The 17,827-nt window shown below is 37.0% G+C and overlaps 2 protein-coding genes across 3 annotated transcripts in view; one reads left to right on the top strand and one right to left on the bottom strand.

Moving 5' to 3' along the window:
• LOC140155123 (UPF0390 protein zgc136864-like) overlaps positions 1–17,827 on the bottom strand; it is a 166,993-nt gene that overhangs the window by 82,877 nt on the left and 66,289 nt on the right. The gene's annotated exons all lie outside the window — the stretch shown is intronic.
• On the top strand, positions 5,095–6,012 carry LOC140154394 (uncharacterized). Its single transcript, XM_072176961.1, has one exon. The coding sequence runs from the start codon at positions 5,095–5,097 to the stop codon at positions 6,010–6,012; it is 918 nt and encodes a 305-aa protein (XP_072033062.1).

Genomic DNA, 17,827 nt, shown 5'->3' with positions numbered 1-17,827 from the left:
GATAATGATTATATTGATACTGTTTGCGCAAACAAAAATCAAAACGTGTTTGTATTAAAGACCAAGGGCAAAAGGCAAAGAGTTCATATTAAACCTGATCAAAATATCACGGTACTTATCTCTACCATATCTCCATTGATGGTTTTAAATGCATAGAGTGCAGGTAAATAATATCGCAGACAGTAGCAGATCTAGAGCAGTCAGGGGGGCCAATTTGAGAAAATAAATATAAAATGTAAACAATGGCCGCGAAGTGACCATCGCGTCGCGCTTGCGTCTGAGGGGGGATGTGTGAATTGCCGGGTAAAATTGTTTCATCTGCTCAGTGGGGTAGCCAGGACTTTTTCAGAGGGATGGGGCCAAGGCAAGGGGGGAGATTTATCCACATGGGCTAAACAATAATAAGTACAACAAATGCTTAAAAATTCTGGATGATCATCAAGATCTGCGAACATGACACATTTATATTACAAGAGGGCCTACTTATCTTTAAAAACAAAACAAAAAATTACCTGTTTATAAATGGTTACTATCTTGGGGCCCCGAATTACTATCTCGGACCCCGAGTTACTAAGTCGGGGCCCCGAGTTACTAAGTCGGACCCCAAGTTTTTTTTTCTTTCATGTCACTTCGGGGGCTCCGTAAAATGTGCACAAACAGCTTATAATAATGCTTCACAACAGCAATATAAAAGTCAAATACTTTCTAACTGGTCTTTGCAATGGATACTAGCAGGTTTTCAGTCGTTCCATTTTAACCGCCGCAAAAACACACACACACACACACGTGTGTACGGGGAAAGGGTGAGGGGAACAATAAAATAGCAATTCGGAATGGTGACTTACCATAAGTGATTCTTCCCATTTTAGTGATGTAGCTTGGATGATAGGTAGGCCTACTTTTAACAGTTTATACATGAATTTATTTTCATTGGGATAAATCACTGCACTGGTAGGTTCACCAGTCCTATCACTGCAAAAAACTTAAAGTGTGCAATACTAAACTGGTGTTAGCATATTTTGGTGTTAGTTTAGTTTTGGTGTTAGTTTAAGACCGCGGGTGTCAGTGCGTAAACATGAACGCCGCAAATGTAACACAAATAATATGGTGTTTCTCTACATCAGGTGTTAGAATAACACCAACCAGTGTAAGAATAACACCAACCGGTGTAAGAATAACACCAACCAGTGTAAGAATAACACCAACCAGTGTAAGAATAACACAAACCAGTGTAAGAATAACACCAACCGGTGTAAGAATAACACCAACCGGTGTAAGAATAACACCAACCAGTGTAAGAATAACACCAACCGGTGTAAGAATAACACAAACCAGTGTAAGAATAACACCAACCGGTGTAAGAATAACACCAACCGGTGTAAGAATAACACCAACCAGTGTAAGAATAACACCAACCGGTGTAAGAATAACACCAACCAGTGTAAGAATACCACAAACCAGTGTAAGAATAACACCAACCAGTGTAAGAATAACACAAACCAGTGTAAGAATAACACCAAACGGTGTAAGAATAACACCAACCGGTGTAAGAATAACACCAACCAGTGTAAGAATAACACAAACCAGTGTAAGAATAACACAAACCAGTGTAAGAATAACACAAACCAGTGTAAGAATAACACCAACCGGTGTAAGAATAACACAAACCAGTGTAAGAATAACACAAACCGGTGTAAGAATAACACCAACCAGTGTAAGAATAACACAAACCAGTGTAAGAATAACACAAACCAGTGTAAGAATAACACCAACCGGTGTAAGAATAACACCAAATGCAGGGCCGGGCCGGACAAGATTGACTATGACAAAAAATTCCAAAGTGTATTTATGTTATAAAGCCATATGAAAATCCGCTGGGGTATGCATGGTACACCCAACTAAAGTTTATGTTTTACATCTTTACACAATGCTAAAAGTTACCAGTCCTTTTTGAGCTTTTTAGAAGCAGAACTCTCTGTCGAGTGTTGAAGAAGTTGCGTTGGAAAAGTGAGTATTGTCTATCTCTGAACGTTCTCTCAAGACCAAAGCCACGACCCGATTAGTACTCGGGTCATATATTCCGCTGACGAAGGCTGTGGTAACAGCTGAAAATTACGTAAATATTTTGTGTTGAGATCAAGAGTTAAAATCTTTCTATAAAATTATGATTTTGTGTTTTACTTGACAATTTTATTGTTTGATTTTGATGATTTCAAATCGCAGATAGTGTACATGTAGGTAAATAATATCGCAGACAGTAGCGGATCTGGGGGGTGGCAATTTGAGAAAATAATATATAAAATGTAATCGGCCATCGCGTCGCAGTGGTGTAAGCCAGGACATTTTCAGAGGGGTGGGCCCAAGGCAATTTCAAGGGGGGACAAATTAATCCACAATGGGCTAAACAATAAAAAGTACAACAAATGCATAAAAATAAAAATATCAGGCCGACCAGCAGCAACATCCCACAAGGGAGCAAGAAGGAAATGTGGATACAATTGTGTTTATCTGCTCAGTGGTGTAGCCAAGGCTTTTTCGGGGAGGGTCAAGGAAAATTTCAAGTAAGGACAAAAATGGTCAAAAATGGTTAAAAAGTACAACACATTTGTCCACAATGGGCTAAAAAGTAAGTACTGTAGGCCTAGTCCTATAAACAAATATAATGCATAGGCCTATAAATCTTTACAGTCAGTCCACTCTGAATTACAAAGTACCGACGCGGACGCAAACATTGTGCCGACTTTGAAGGCACGCATACCTGCTACAGAGACGCTGCACTGCACATAGACTTCTCCGTAGTCCACTTGCCAATTGTGCACTACTCTGGCTATAACATTTAAGCTTAAAACTCTGATTTAATTAATGAGTGCACAATTGATAGATTTTCACAACTGATCTTTTCAGTCACCGTACGCCCTCTGTTTGTTAGCTTCCCAAGGTTTTTCGGATAATAAACTGGCAGATTCTAAAATTAGAATTGTTCAGTATTGAAGTGTCATTATAATTATGCCATTATGATGTGTTGCATTCAATAATATAAGCCTACGTACATGTAGGGCCTATACTTTACTTTTACTGTCACAAATATAATTATATAGCCTAAACTTTTTCATAACCATTTTATACTAGTATTTTGATGTAGGCCTACTAAATATCAGTATAATTTCGAGTTCAACTGAATGCGTTCATCATGATTAATAACATTTTTATTTATCAAAAATCGACTATGGCATAGTCTACACTGCACACTGTTTACGCGCTGTATACGCGCGAGTTGTCACTTTATACTTCAGAGTGGACAAACTGTAATATCCGGGCGGCCAGCATCCAACAAGGATCTTCTCAAGGGGGATGATGTTATGGTGGCAATATGACTTGCTTCAATCATGATCTAATTGCAATTTCAAGCCAGTGGATTACGGTATATGAATAAGATAAAAAAATATGTATATATGCTATAATATTTCTAAATAATAATCTCCCCTTATACCACTAATCACATTAAATAATACATTTACATAGTACCATTTACAACCGCGAAAGAAGGTGACCGCAAAATACAGGGACCACGAACATATGGGGGACCGCTAGTTGTATAAATTGGGAGGATGCAAATGCTTGGCAGATATAGAGACTGAGATTTAAAGAAGTCAAGAGCATCAACTTGAGCTAGTCTCTACAAACTTCATGGTCAGCGACTATGCCATGAAAATTAGGATCGGTTTTTTGATGTCATGAATCATTATAGTCATTTTAAACTAAATCTGAATACTGATGGCGCTTTTTATCTGAACTCAAGTTGTTGCATATTTACAATCGGTAGACACTTGTATACTGGCATAACATTAGAAAAATGAGTAACGAATTGCAAGGAAATTTTCAAAAAAACTCATATTATTTGATTAAATTCGGGGCTAAATTAAATTAAATATATAAATAAATAGCGCCCTCAATTTTCACACAAACTGTCAAAAACCAGAAAAAGATGAATAATTGTATTATAAACAAATTAGAATCGATGTTACATATAGCTAGAAAATATGTGTGCGTATAATCAGTGTGAAAGATGTTGGTATTGTTCAGGTATAGAATTGCAAATTATAATATTCCTTTAAAAAATTGTTACACCTCACGCAATGAAATTTTTCGTGATTTTTGTCTATACACTTTTGTAAATGTTGAAATGGTCTGTGGTGAGTTATTTATTCTTCGTATTTACTCGCCTCCTTAATAGGTTAATAAACCCTTGATTATTTACAGTTTATCAAGTTCAAGTTTATAGATAAAATATCTTGTGTTACCTTTGTTTTTTGGTGATACACTTTTCAGCGTAATGGAAACAGTGTTTAACTCGTATATTAGTGCAACCAACGATGTCTAAATATTACACATCATTTTACTTTCATTATCTTTCTACATGTATATACACTGATACAATTATATACACTGATACAAAGTTTTCCAATGGACCAGTAGTTTTGACCATCCCTCAAGTAGATAATATTGGATTTGGAAACAGCTTCTCCCTTTTAACTTTATCAACCGAAAATTTAAAGAAAGATCTGTTAAATGGGACACCCTATCATACGTATTATTATGTAGCAGGAAAACCCTATCATACGTATTATTATGTAGCAGGAAAAGCAAAGTATCTGCCATTACAAAACTTACATAATTACCACTGCTACACTACTTTTCTTACTATATTAATATTGACTATCTTTATAATTATCTATATCATATATATATATTTGACGTCCCTGATGGGCTCTCATGTCCTACAAAAATACTGTGCAAACGTTGTTATCCGATCCCTTAAGGAGCCCCTTTGAGAATATTTGCAGCATGATAATCAATCATAACTTTAAAATCAAATCACAGGTATACTGTCTAGAGTTGCAATAGCAGTGACTATATTGATTATCAGTTCTACATCGATATCCAGTTGATTTTCAAAACATTATTTTTAATCAGTACCCCATTACTTATTAAGCGCGTTTAGCCTGGGACGCCAATTAGGTGGAAACTGGTTGTTTTTAAAGATTGCTATCAGTAATATCACTTTTTCTGTTTGTTGTGATAGGTTCATAAAAAATGGACACGAATGGCAAATCTCACCCTCAGCGAGTATTTCTATGGTCAGTACCTCGATCATTATCAACCGTGTTTGGAAAATGCATGAGCTTCATTCCAAAAACACAAATTGTCAACGAACCATTCAACTGCGCTTACCACATGGGCCCAGAAATGCAACAAAATGATTCCAAACCGGTGAGCGATGACGAGGTAGCGAAGTACGAGAAAGGTCTGGCCGATAAAATCAACGAAATGAAGCATGAGCTCCCAATGGCGTTTGATGCTAAAGTATGTACGTATAATTTTGTGAAGAGTGAACTAGAAGCTGACTACCCCGGAAAGGAGCTTGTGTTTTGCAAAGATATGGCGTACGGACTTGTCGGGAAGTATGACATGCTACCAGAGGGATATCGCCACACCTTTATTATTCGTAACCCATATCGAATGTTTCCATCACATAGGAAGCTCCTCGCTAAGATATTGGAGGGTATGGGGGTGAAAAAATTTCGCCTGTGTGACTTGCCACCTACGATGCTTCCTAAAGGCTACGCATTCCAGGAGCAATACGAATTAATGTTGTATGTTCAGGAAAATTGTGGGCAAGATCCTATCATCATTGACGCTGATGATTTGTTGTCGAATCCAGCCTCCATTATGTGTCAATACTGCGAGCTGCTTGGTATTCCATTCCAAGAGGAGATGTTAGAATGGCCATCTGGGTTAGATGTAATTAAGTCGTGGAAAGGATCCAGAGAGATTCTCGTTGGTAATCTCCTGGAGACCGGTGGTTACTACGATACAGCACTGAAGAGTACGCGATACCATCAGCCGAAAAAGATGCCAAAGCGAGAAGAATTGGCAGAAGATACATTGGTGTGCGTCGATCACAGCATGCCATTTTATGAGAAAATGTATGACTTGCGATTGAAGCCGTAATTGGATACAAAAGGATAATAATTCTGTATCGTCTCAAACTCATGAAACTGAATATTTAGCAAAGGAAATAACTCTATATTCAGAACCATCTAAACTATCTTTGTATCTCGTGTATGTTAAATTCGATTTTCATAACGCAGCTGACTTTTTTTTCCGCAGGAGAGTATCATTATTTTTGTAATTAGAACTTTCAAATAAATAGCGTAACAATTAAGTGAAGCAACAGCTTGCATAATGATAGAAGCCCTGTACGCTTTTTATCGACTGACACCAAACAAATGATTCGAACTCGCCTCTCTGGCCGTAATGAAGTCTATTCAATAAACTGTTGTGATTAAGGGATCTAGAATGAGCGTTTATGGCGTTTCGACAGTATTTTTTGTGAGACATGAGAGCACCTCAGACGTATCGAATTGCATTCTGAATACGAAGCATGTCTTTCTGATATCAAATAATTTTAATTTTTGAAATTCACGATATAATACAAATTTTATGACAAATTATTAAAATTTGATATTTTTCAAATTTTTGATATATAACAGTCCTCGAAATAAATTTTATAAATCTAATGATATATTTTTTAAAGTGTATGTAGCGGGAGGAAAAGCCGACGATCAATTGAAAATTTTGACCTTTTACTAGTATATTGAAGATATGGATTTTTTCCCAAAAAGACCTATTTTGGGGAAAAAATCCATATCTTCAATACGAAAGGTCACAATTTTCAATTGATCGTCGGGTTTTCATTCCACCTACATACACTTTAAGTATAAATTATCAGATTTATAAAGTTTACTTCAGTACTGTTAAATATCAAAATATTAATTTTAATGATTTGCCATAAAATGTGTATTACATTGCGAATTTCAAAAATCAAAATTATTTGATATCAGAAGGACATTCTTCGTATTCAGAATGCAATTCGATATGTCTGATGTGCTCTAATGTCCCACAATAAATACTGTCCAAACGTTCATACCCCATCCCTTAATGGTGTACATTTTATATTTTCCGTTAATATCCAGCTATGATTGCATCTTAACTACGTCACGTGCAAGGCCTCTATACGTCGTCGTAGTGAATTATACGTCATACTGGTTACTGGTTCACGCTTGGTTTGTACACCTGTTAGTAACCCATTGACGTTGTATTGTGATCATTTTGATTATGGTTCCGAACATAGATAGTGTGGACCAGTTGCCCTGGCAACGATCGATTTTGACGTCGCACAACGATTTTAAGTGCACAACGCAAAACGTAACCGCCGGGCGTTTTCGTCGGCTGCCGGCGTTTGCGGATATCCAGGATATGGCTAGTACAGTAAAAACCGTGCCCAATTCTTTTGGTGAGGAAATTCGATAAAATCCATTTCAAATATTTAGAGAGAGAGGGGAAGTTTATTGACTAAGGCGCAAGCAACAGTGGACATGGTGTGGAATTATGAAAAGAATCAAGAATGAAGAAAAAATATAGCGGGGAAGAAAGTATTTTAATTTTATTAAGAATTGATATTTATTATCGCATGGGGGTTATCCACTTTACTCATGTGTGAATTCTAATAAAAGGCGCTGGTTCCCGTAGTATTCAGTGGCTTAGATTTCTTTTTGACATTAGGGGGATGGGATTCAAGTATTGAATCCAGCACCCATCCCCCATAGTGCAGTTTTGTCCACGGCAAATTCACCGTGACCTTTTCAGCCATAAACCCGCTTAGTGAAGATTAAACCGAAATATGCAGTACTAAACCATTATAGTAATCGATTGTCCAATGCAAATTTCTTACCACGTGAAAATATTAATCCAATGAGCGATCGAATTGTCCGCTACGGTTGACTAATCCAATCGATATGATGCTATTGACATGTACGGGCGGGGTATTTTCACTGGTTTGCTATCATTTACGTATCAAGGCGGTCCCCCGTAAAGGACTATGCTAATAACTTAAAAAATTGACATATAGAGAATAAACCATTCTTGATGGACAGAAAGTACTAAATTTGTACCTATTACGGTTTCGTGGCACCCATCTTCCAAATGCGACCAAGTTAGGGCGGCCCGGTGAAGCAAAATGTGCATTGGATTAACACGGGAGTTTGGATAAGATGTAGATTTGAGATTTCCTTTCTCATACAAATGTATGGTCCCCGTTATTAAAGCTTGTACCGGGTTAAAAATTCAGATATTGTGAAAATAATAAGTAATTGAAATATAGAGCAAGTACTAAAATCATAGCTTTTATACCTTTTGATATATGACGCCAACTAGTTCATCTCCTATATCTACAACACAGCGCTACCAGTACGGGTCAATTACCTATTGTGAGTGCCCCTGTGTTGTGTGCATACATTTAGTTAACAATAACTACATGATGCGGGATCTACGCCTATGGTAGTATTACTCATTCAAACCAATTCAATGCACGACCTCGGAGTTACCTGCATGACTTTGACGGTCATTGTTGCATATGCAGGTACTTATTTGAAAGTCCTAAACAAAGTATAGCAGTCGCTGATAGGATATGCAGCTTATCATGCTTATACAACACGGAACACGGATAACATATATTGCATTCTGAATACGAGGAATGTCATTCTAATATCATGTAATATTAATTTTTTGAAATTTGGCGATATAAAACACATTTCTCCTGAACACAAAGAAGACAAAAATAATGGTTGTAGACAGAGAGCGGAAAAGTGATGAGTTTGTGATAGATGGACATCAGATTGAGGAGGTGAAGCAATTTGAATATCTGTGTTCAATGATTAACAACAGTGGTGACAGCACAACTGAAATTTAGAAAAGACTGGCTATTGCAAGGACAACTGTGCAGGGCATGTCAAGCATAATGAAAAAGCAGAGGCATATCCACTGACCTCTAGGTACGCCTACTTCGTGCAAATGTCCGTAAACAAGTTCATCAGGATTGTCAGTAGATATCATTTATAAAATTTCATGTAAACAAATCCAATTGTTATTAGGTAAAATGATGTTAAACATACCTAACAATGACGTTTCGTGCTACATCGTAGCACTTTCTCAAATCGGCTGACCAATTCTCCCAGTCCTCCTCGTCTGCTTCCTGTCGGAGCGTGACGTTGGTGGCGCTGTTTTAGGTGGTTTTAGATGCAAATGTGTTTTTCATTGCCACTTATGGATGCGAGTCTTGGGCTATGACCAAGAATGATAGGAATAGAGTAGATGCTTTTGAGATATGGTGTTACAGGAGACTTCTACAAGTGACATGGAAAGACAGGAGAACAAATTCCTGGATCCTCGACAAGATTGGTACAAGTCTAACCATCAGAAGCGGCATAATGGAGAGAAAGCTGAAGTACTTCGGCCATATTGTCAGGAAACATGGAGGTGTAGAAAAACAGATTTTGCAAGGGGCTATGGAAGGCAGATGAGGAAGAGGACGTCCACCAACATCTTGGACTTATGACGTGAAGCTGGTTTCTAACCAAGGAATGCAAGGTGCAACGCATCAGATCGAGTGAGATGGTGTACTCTTGTGAAGACCACAGCAGCGCTACACAGCGCCACCTGACACAGAGAGAAAACACATTTTATGGCAAATTATTAAAAATTAATATTTTTTTATTTTTCAAATTTAACAGTCCTCGAAGTAAAATTTATAAATCTACTGATATGAACTTAAAGTGTATGTAGCTGGGAGGAAAAGCCGACGATCATTTGAAAATCTCGACCTCTTGTATTGACGATACACATTTGTGTCCCAAAATGTATATATTTAATACGAAAAGTCAAATTTTTCAAATGATCGTCGGTTATTCCTCCCAGCTACATCGTACACTTATTATATTATTAGATTTATAAAATTTACTTCGAGGAAAAATATCAAAAATATCAATTTTTAACATTTTACCATAAAATTTGTATTATATCACGAATTTAAAAAAAGAATTATTTGATATCAGAATGACATTCTTCGTATTTAGAATGCAATTCGATATGCCCCACAAAAATACTTTGCAAAGGTTGGTGACAGAGCCCTTAAAGGTTCTAGATTGAGGAATTTGAAAAATGAGGTAATCTTTATTTTATTGGTGGTGGCAGGATTATTTGTAATAATCCAAATATGAAATATCATATGGTAAAATAATGTTGATCTTCATTTCAAATGTTTGTAAACGGCGGTCAAATTATTGTCAAAAATGTGAATTGTCAACATTTCGGAACTTTGTCAAGCACCTGTTAAAATTCAGGAATGGATAATTCCTGGATTTTGAAGCAGTAGCAGAAGCTAGCAGACAGCGATGGTAACGCACAATGTTTGGATATCAATAATAAAAACTCTTTGTGTAGCCTTACAGCTTATAACCAAAATAAAAACATAATGAAAAGATGCATATTTGCCGTATTTTCCCTTTTTTTTGCAACTTACTAACAAAGTATATTCTATTTCAATGTAAACACGATACGGCACGTATATTATCGCATATAATGATAAGGATCTAAAGTCTAAAGGTGACACACGACACATGACAATATTTTGGGAGCATCTTGGCATGCTTAACAGCTCGTAACGTTAGCAGAATCCGGCTTGGAAGCAGAACGGTATAACTACTCTCTGGTTTTGGAGGTGTAAGCTCGTGATGCATTAAGGTGGCACAGTGTTAAGGAGGTTTTGTCTGCAAAGTGAGTATAGCCTATCTGAAATATGTCTTTATTTAATAATCAGGATTTTAGGCGTCTCTAAAGTACAAGTATCTACATAGTCGGAAGTCGGAAATATTAAATTTTCAATTTCTTATAGTATAGTAAAAAGTATTTACAAAGCTGCATTTGCAGAAAACCCCATTCATACATTTTACAAGATTTGTTTAGTTGACAATATTTTGATTAAGATCAAATATCTTGCAAATATATACATAAGATCTATATAAAACTCAATAAACTATATAGACTATAACAGGCCTCGTGTATGCACGTCTGGTGACGAAGAATGCAAATAAACATTGCAGTCCCTCGCAATATTGTAACGCAAAGATACCGGTTGTGTCTAAATGATTGGTACCCATCAGTTTATTGCAAAGCCTACATAACATAAACAGTATGCTTCGACTAGATTTCAAACGTATTTGTAAATACGCACGTGACCATTTCCGCGCTGCCATAACAGTTTGTAGATAGGAAGTATGGAAGTAACCTTGGACAAAGCGGGTGGTCTACCTGTACATTTGAATACAAAGGCGGTAACTTTGTGATATTATTGTAAACGTTTCCGTCGATAAATATTTTTTCCGTCGGCAAATACTTTCAAACTGTTGTTTTTGAAATCATATTATAGTTCAATTAATGTTGATGGTCTTGGTATGTCGTGCCCATGGGTCACGTGCGTATTTATAAATACATATGTATAGATAAAGTCGAAGGTAGCTGATAAGTTGGTTCAAAAAGTATTTCTTTAGGAGACTATGAACACACAATTACATAGATTGCCATCTACCTATGTTTCAGATGGACAGTTTGATATTATAAAAGGCGTAAGGCCAGACATTCCAGTGATATACAATACATTAAAAATCCATTGTAATAGCGCCTCTTGCATATATTTACTTGCTCAATTACCATTTTGTATTACGACTTAAATGGGTTATTTTTAATGGACCTTTTTATTTTACAAGTCTATAGAGACGACAATTAGAGCAGGCTGGAATGGGCGCTATATAGCCCCATTTTAGGCACTTTTTTGTCCAACAGAATTCCCACGGAATGCCCTTTCTTTTGATTGGTTAGCTGTAAAGTTGTGATGCAATCGCGATTAATAAGGGTCAATATGAAACGGAAAACACTTAACCACATACCTTAGAAACAAGAGTGACCTGACATAGTGACCCTGGTCTTGTTATCTCAAGCAATGAACTTTTTAATTTCTACTGCGCACTTTTCAAAGAGCGTGTTTTAAGTGGCTGTATACGGACGGAAAGATCATACTGCAATAACAATTGATTTTGCAGTACTTATACGCTAATATACGCTCAATAACGGACTATAAACACGCTCAAAGTGTACATGTTGGCTAAATTGTACTTATTTACTTTTTTTAGAGCCAATGCACCCAATGGACCTTTGATTATCAATAGAGAACTTGTGAAATTAAAGTTCAGAGATAACATATTTCGTGCCAACTAAACCAACATTGTTTCAACTATAGATAATTCATCAATCCCAAAATTGAGATTAATTTAGGATGTATTTGATCGTGTGGTTGATAGCCTTATCAAAACTCAAAAAAGTTGACAAATGTGCTCCTGAACAATGATTCTGTTACTGGAAATTATGAGTTTGTTGACGATCATTAGGACTTGGACTGGGAAGAAATTCATTTACGCATCTTACGCCGGCTTTATTTGCCAACCTTTATCGAGGAGCGAGTATGAGGGCGGGCTCAGGCATAGTCAATCTATATCTCGATTCAATTTCTAGCTTGCAAACCTGCCAAATTTGTCATAGGTCTGAATTGCTAGTAAATCAATTTTAGTGACATCTCTCTACGAATAATGTCGTTTTCAATGTGAGCCGGTAGCCATAGTTTTGGGATATATTCACCATTCTGTTAACTCGAGAACTCTAGCTTCGAATTTGCACACAATAGTTCGCATTCGGGGCTAGAGTCCGAAGCTATCGTTTTTCGGTAGATCAGCGTTGCCATTTTTTGCAACACATGTTAAAGGAGAATGCAAGTGATGAAAACATGTTTTTTTAAATGTTATGAACATAATTATTGAACACATATCCACATCCACTGGTTTTTTGCTGAAAACGGAACAGCATTGACCGTAAAATCAAATAAAACGTCTCTGTTCCAGCTCCGTGACGGGAGATTAGCGAGATGGCCCTGATGTATATGTATTCTCTTGTGTCACCCATTTTGGAGAGCGGTAGGAATATTGATCTTGTCCAATCTACCAGCCAGTTTTTGTCTTTCCAGAGAAGATTGCATAATTCATGCATCACATCCACTCCTTCATCTCCCGTTTTTCTTGATCAGCTCTTGATCATATCCTGGTGCGTTACCATTGTTTACCCGTCCTCATTTTCTTCATTGCCATCACCACCTCTGATCTTAGTATATCAGGTTCATCTTCATTAATCTTAATTGGTCCTGGTGTACCTCCTAGACCATTTTTACTTGCATACAGCCCTTGACAGTACTGTTGCCATCTGAGTTGGTAGGGTTAGTTTATTTATCGCCGCTCGGTGGTAGTACTGAGCATACTATTATGGCAATACCACAGCAGCAGCAAGATCCTTGGTCTCCAGACCAAAGAACTCCTTGGCCAGACAATTAAAATAAAACCAATATAACCAATAATTAATAAAACAATCGCACTCAAAACACTCGCACACTCATAGCCACCACAACTGTTATGTAGTTCTATACAAAAACACTTGAGGGTGCACAATAGTAATACATTTCCCTATACTTTGTGACTTTGTGTACAAAATGGCCTCTATTCAAATGGCTCTACCTACCTTACAAAGCGACTCAACTTTTCAAAGTGATGTTTTCCTGACAGACAAACAAACAAGCAAGTAAACAAACTAAATTAAAAATATTGGTGACCAATGAATTTTCGAGCTGCTGGACCACGAATACAATACACTGTTTTCACCCAATTTTCAAAATAGAAGCACTTGTGATTTTACCTAGAAGCAGTCGGTTTGAGAAATACATGAAAAATCTGAATAAAAGCCCAGAATCTTTCCCAATCTTGGCAGATGCTTAGATTCAAGCCTACATTTATTATCTGGCACAAGTTTTCCTCCCAAAAAATCTGCACGATGTTTTGGGTTTTTAATATTGATTTATTACTTTAACCAAAATGTAAGAACACCGCAGATCAGGACGAGAGCCCCCAAGAGACACATTATTTGGTGATGTGAAATCTTAAACAAGTAACAAGTAACAACTGCACATGTAGTTCATTGATTAAAAAACCAAATCACCCCATTATACTGAGCTGAGTGAAACAAAACAGGAATTAAATTAATTCGATTTTCTTCTGTTTGTTGTCATAGATTCCTACAAAATGGACACGAATGTTGAGCCTCGGCGAGTAATTCTATGGTCGGTACCTCGATCATTATCTACTGTGTTTGAAAAATGTATGAGCTTTATTCCAAAGACGCAAATTATCAACGAACCATTCGCATGCGCTTACCACATGGGCCCAGAAAAGAAACCAGATGATTCTCAAATGGTGAGCGACGAAGAAGCAGAGAAATACCAGGAGCAAATGAACGATAAATACAACGAAGAGAAGCTTGACCTCCCACTGGCGTTTGATGCTGACGTATGTTCGTATAATTATGTGAAGAGTAAACTAGACGCCGATTATCCTGACAAGCAGCTTGTGTTTTGCAAAGATATGGCGTACGGACTTGACGGGAAGTATGGTATGTTACCAGAGGGATATCGCCACACCTTTATTATTCGTAACCCATATCGAATGTTTCCATCATATAAGAAGATCTTTGCCTCGACGATGAATTTACTTGGTGTGAAAGAATTTCGCATATGTGACTTGCCATCATTGTTTCTTCCTAGAGGCTATGCATATCAGGAGGAATATGAATTATTGCTGTATGTCCAGGAAAATTGTGATGGGTCAGATCCTCCGATTGTCATTGATGCTGATGATTTGTTGTCCAATCCAGGTTCGATTATGCGTCAATACTTCGAGCTGCTCGGTATTCCATTCCACGAAGAGATGTTAGAATGGCCATCTGGGTTAGATGTAATTAAGTTGTGGATAGGATCCAGAGAGTTTTTGGTTGGTAATCTCCTGGAGTCCGGTGGTTACTACGATGCAGCGCTGAAGAGTACGCGATACCATCCGCCGAAAAAGATGCCAAAGCGAGAAGAATTGACAGAAGATATACTGGTGTGCGTTGATCACAGCATGCCATTTTATGAGAAAATGTATGACTTGCGATTGAAGCCATAATTGGATACATGATAAATAACAAAAGGATGCATAATAATGCTGTACCGCCTAAAACTGAATATTTAGCAAAGAAAATAACTTTATATATTATATTCATCTAGTGTGTCCGATTTGAGTGCTGACATATTGGAAAATGTTGCCAATCAATATTCATGAGAGTGTACAATCAACATCCAGTTTTTTTAATTGGGTGATTTGTGTTTGGGAGGAGTGAAATACATCTGACTGGGCGTTTTAGTTACGTAATAAACGCATAAAGGCTTTGACAGGCATCATCGAATTTTGGAGGCACAATTGAGCCCAGGGTAATACAAGCAACAGAATTGACATATACCCTCCTTGTAGGTAAGCCAACGTTAGCCACGTGTGAAGTCATATAACTCATATGTCAAAGTTTACATTTCGAACATATTCCCTTTCATATGACACTATCCAAACTACAATGACAGGTTGCTAGGATGACGTGTGATCGAAAGATTGTTTACATATCAAAACGGCGGCCATATTAGATTTTGAGGTTATCGCCACAATTGTTATAAAGATGGGCTATTAATCGACCGTTACATTATAACGCTACGTTGGAACAAGATTGTGACAAGCTTAACATCTGCATATAAGTTAATTTTCTGAAACATAAGAATTCGATTGGTCAATATATTGGGAAATATGTAATAAAATGTACATGTATAAAGTTGTGTTTTTGATTTTTAAAAATACTTAAAAACACCTTTGTTTCTTGTACCCCGCACACCGACATCGCCTGGTTAATAATTACTTTGTACAGCAGATACACTAAAATCAATACCCGGGATCGATACCCGTAAATGTGCTACGCACGAGTTGATATTCAGACAATAAATCTTTGGATACCGGGGTAGAAAATGATGAATATCTCCCGTAATTTTTTTATTCTATGGAAGCCATATTTTTTTGCTTGCACTTGAATATATGTTTTGAAAGGATATGAAAGTCGTTAGCTTGCGTATTGAGAAAGAACCGTGCGTGTTGAGCTCAAAAACTGACAAAAATTCTGATTTTATATGTGCCGAACTGTAGCGCAGCGTAGGCCACTCGTGGAAGCAGTCTAAAAGCAGATGACCTCATGGCGTATACCATGCGCACTCACACACAAGAGAGGTCAGTCACCAGGCTATTGTCAATAGCCTTAGTCGGATGTCCCTCGGTATATTATGCGTCTCAAAACTATTAAACAGGTCGGAATAAAATGGCCATGCGTGGCTATGGACTCAACCTACCATGGCGATTTCTGCCATGAAGATATCGGGGCGATGACACTGTGCCCCGTTAGTATCAAAATGTATAGAGAATTATCTTTTCAAGGATACTAATCGCGTTATGATTACGTATTGATATTGAAAGTTATGATCAAAATATTGTAGTATGTGAAAGTGGAGATCATTTTGGACGCCATCTTGTATTTCGAGATGACAGAAGTATTATAAATGCATTAATGCAATAAACAAGAGAATAAATGAAGCGTACTTATATAGTTTGTACGCATGGTGCAATGTGACCAATGACCAAGCACGTGTTTTGAGTGGTTCTCCCTGTGTTTGCGGATATCCAGGATATGGCTAGTACAGTAAAAACCATGCACAATTCTTTTGGTGGGTAAATTCGATACATTCTATTGAGTTTCAAAAGATTAGAGAGAGGGGAAGTTTATTAACTAAGGTGCTAGCAACAGTGGGCATGGTGTAGAAATAATCAAGGAAGAAAAAAATAGCGGGAAAAAAGTATTTAATTTCATTAAGGCGTCTAGATTGAGGAACTTGAAAGATGGGACAATCTTTATTTTATTGGCGGCGGCAGGATTATTTGTAATATAACCTAATGTTAATCTTTATTTCATATGTGTGCAATGGTCGGTCAATTTATTGTCAAAAAATGTGAATTGTTAACATTCTGGAACTTTGTCAAGCAACTGTTAAAATGCAGGAATTCCTGGTAGCAGCAGAAGCCAGTAGACAGGGACGGTGACTTGGAAGGCACAACGTGTGACATCAATAATAAAACTCTTTGTGTAGCCTTATTCTAGCTTATAACCAAAATAAACACATATGAAAAAATGCATTATTTTCCTGTATTTTTACATTTTTCATTGTCAAGATACTTGTAACTTACTAACAACAATATCTCAGGTAGGGTACAAGTTTCAATAGTGCAAACAACTCAAAAACTAACAGATGAACTTAGTATATTCTTTTTCAATGTAAACACGATACGGCACGTGTGTTATCACATATTTAAATGATAAGGATCTATAGTCTAAAGGTGACACATGATAATATTTGGGAGCATCTTGACACAATTCTTAATAACTCTTAACGTCAGCAGAGGACGCAGATCTACGTAGCTAGCTCGTGGTGTATTGAGGTGGCGCAGTGTTAAGGAGATTTCGTCTGCAAAGTGAGTATAGCCTATCTGAAATGTCTCTTTATTTATTTTAAAATAAAATGTGCATGTAAGTTGAGTTAACATAGCGAATTAACTAACAACTGCAGTGTATTTCTTGATTTTTATAATAAGCATGGGTAAAAAGCAGTAAAGACAAAAATACAGAACAATTTGGAGTAATGAATTAAAGAGTTGACAGGAGTTATAGGAGTTAATGTGTTTTGCTGTTTCAGTGTGCATGTTCTCACCATTGATGGTTTGGTGAACTGTCATGTAACATGGATGTAAGCGTGCTCCTAAAAAATGCATTTCACGGTGACCCAAACTATTTACAAGACCTCTTCTGCATTGACGCTGGCCTTCCCTTTTAAAGGGAATTTTTATCAATAATAAAGCTTTTAAGCGTCTCTAACATTAGT

Source organism: Amphiura filiformis, chromosome 6 (assembly GCF_039555335.1).
Source record: "Amphiura filiformis chromosome 6, Afil_fr2py, whole genome shotgun sequence".
Taxonomy (NCBI): domain Eukaryota; kingdom Metazoa; phylum Echinodermata; class Ophiuroidea; order Amphilepidida; family Amphiuridae; genus Amphiura; species Amphiura filiformis.
Note: the sequence above shows the minus strand (reverse complement) of the source record. Positions and strands in the feature narration are given on the sequence as shown.

Bases quoted from the DNA above. Each gene is read 5' to 3' on its own strand.
- LOC140154394 (XM_072176961.1), top strand. From the start codon at position 5,095: ATGGACACGAATGGCAAATCTCACCCTCAGCGAGTATTTCTATGGTCA.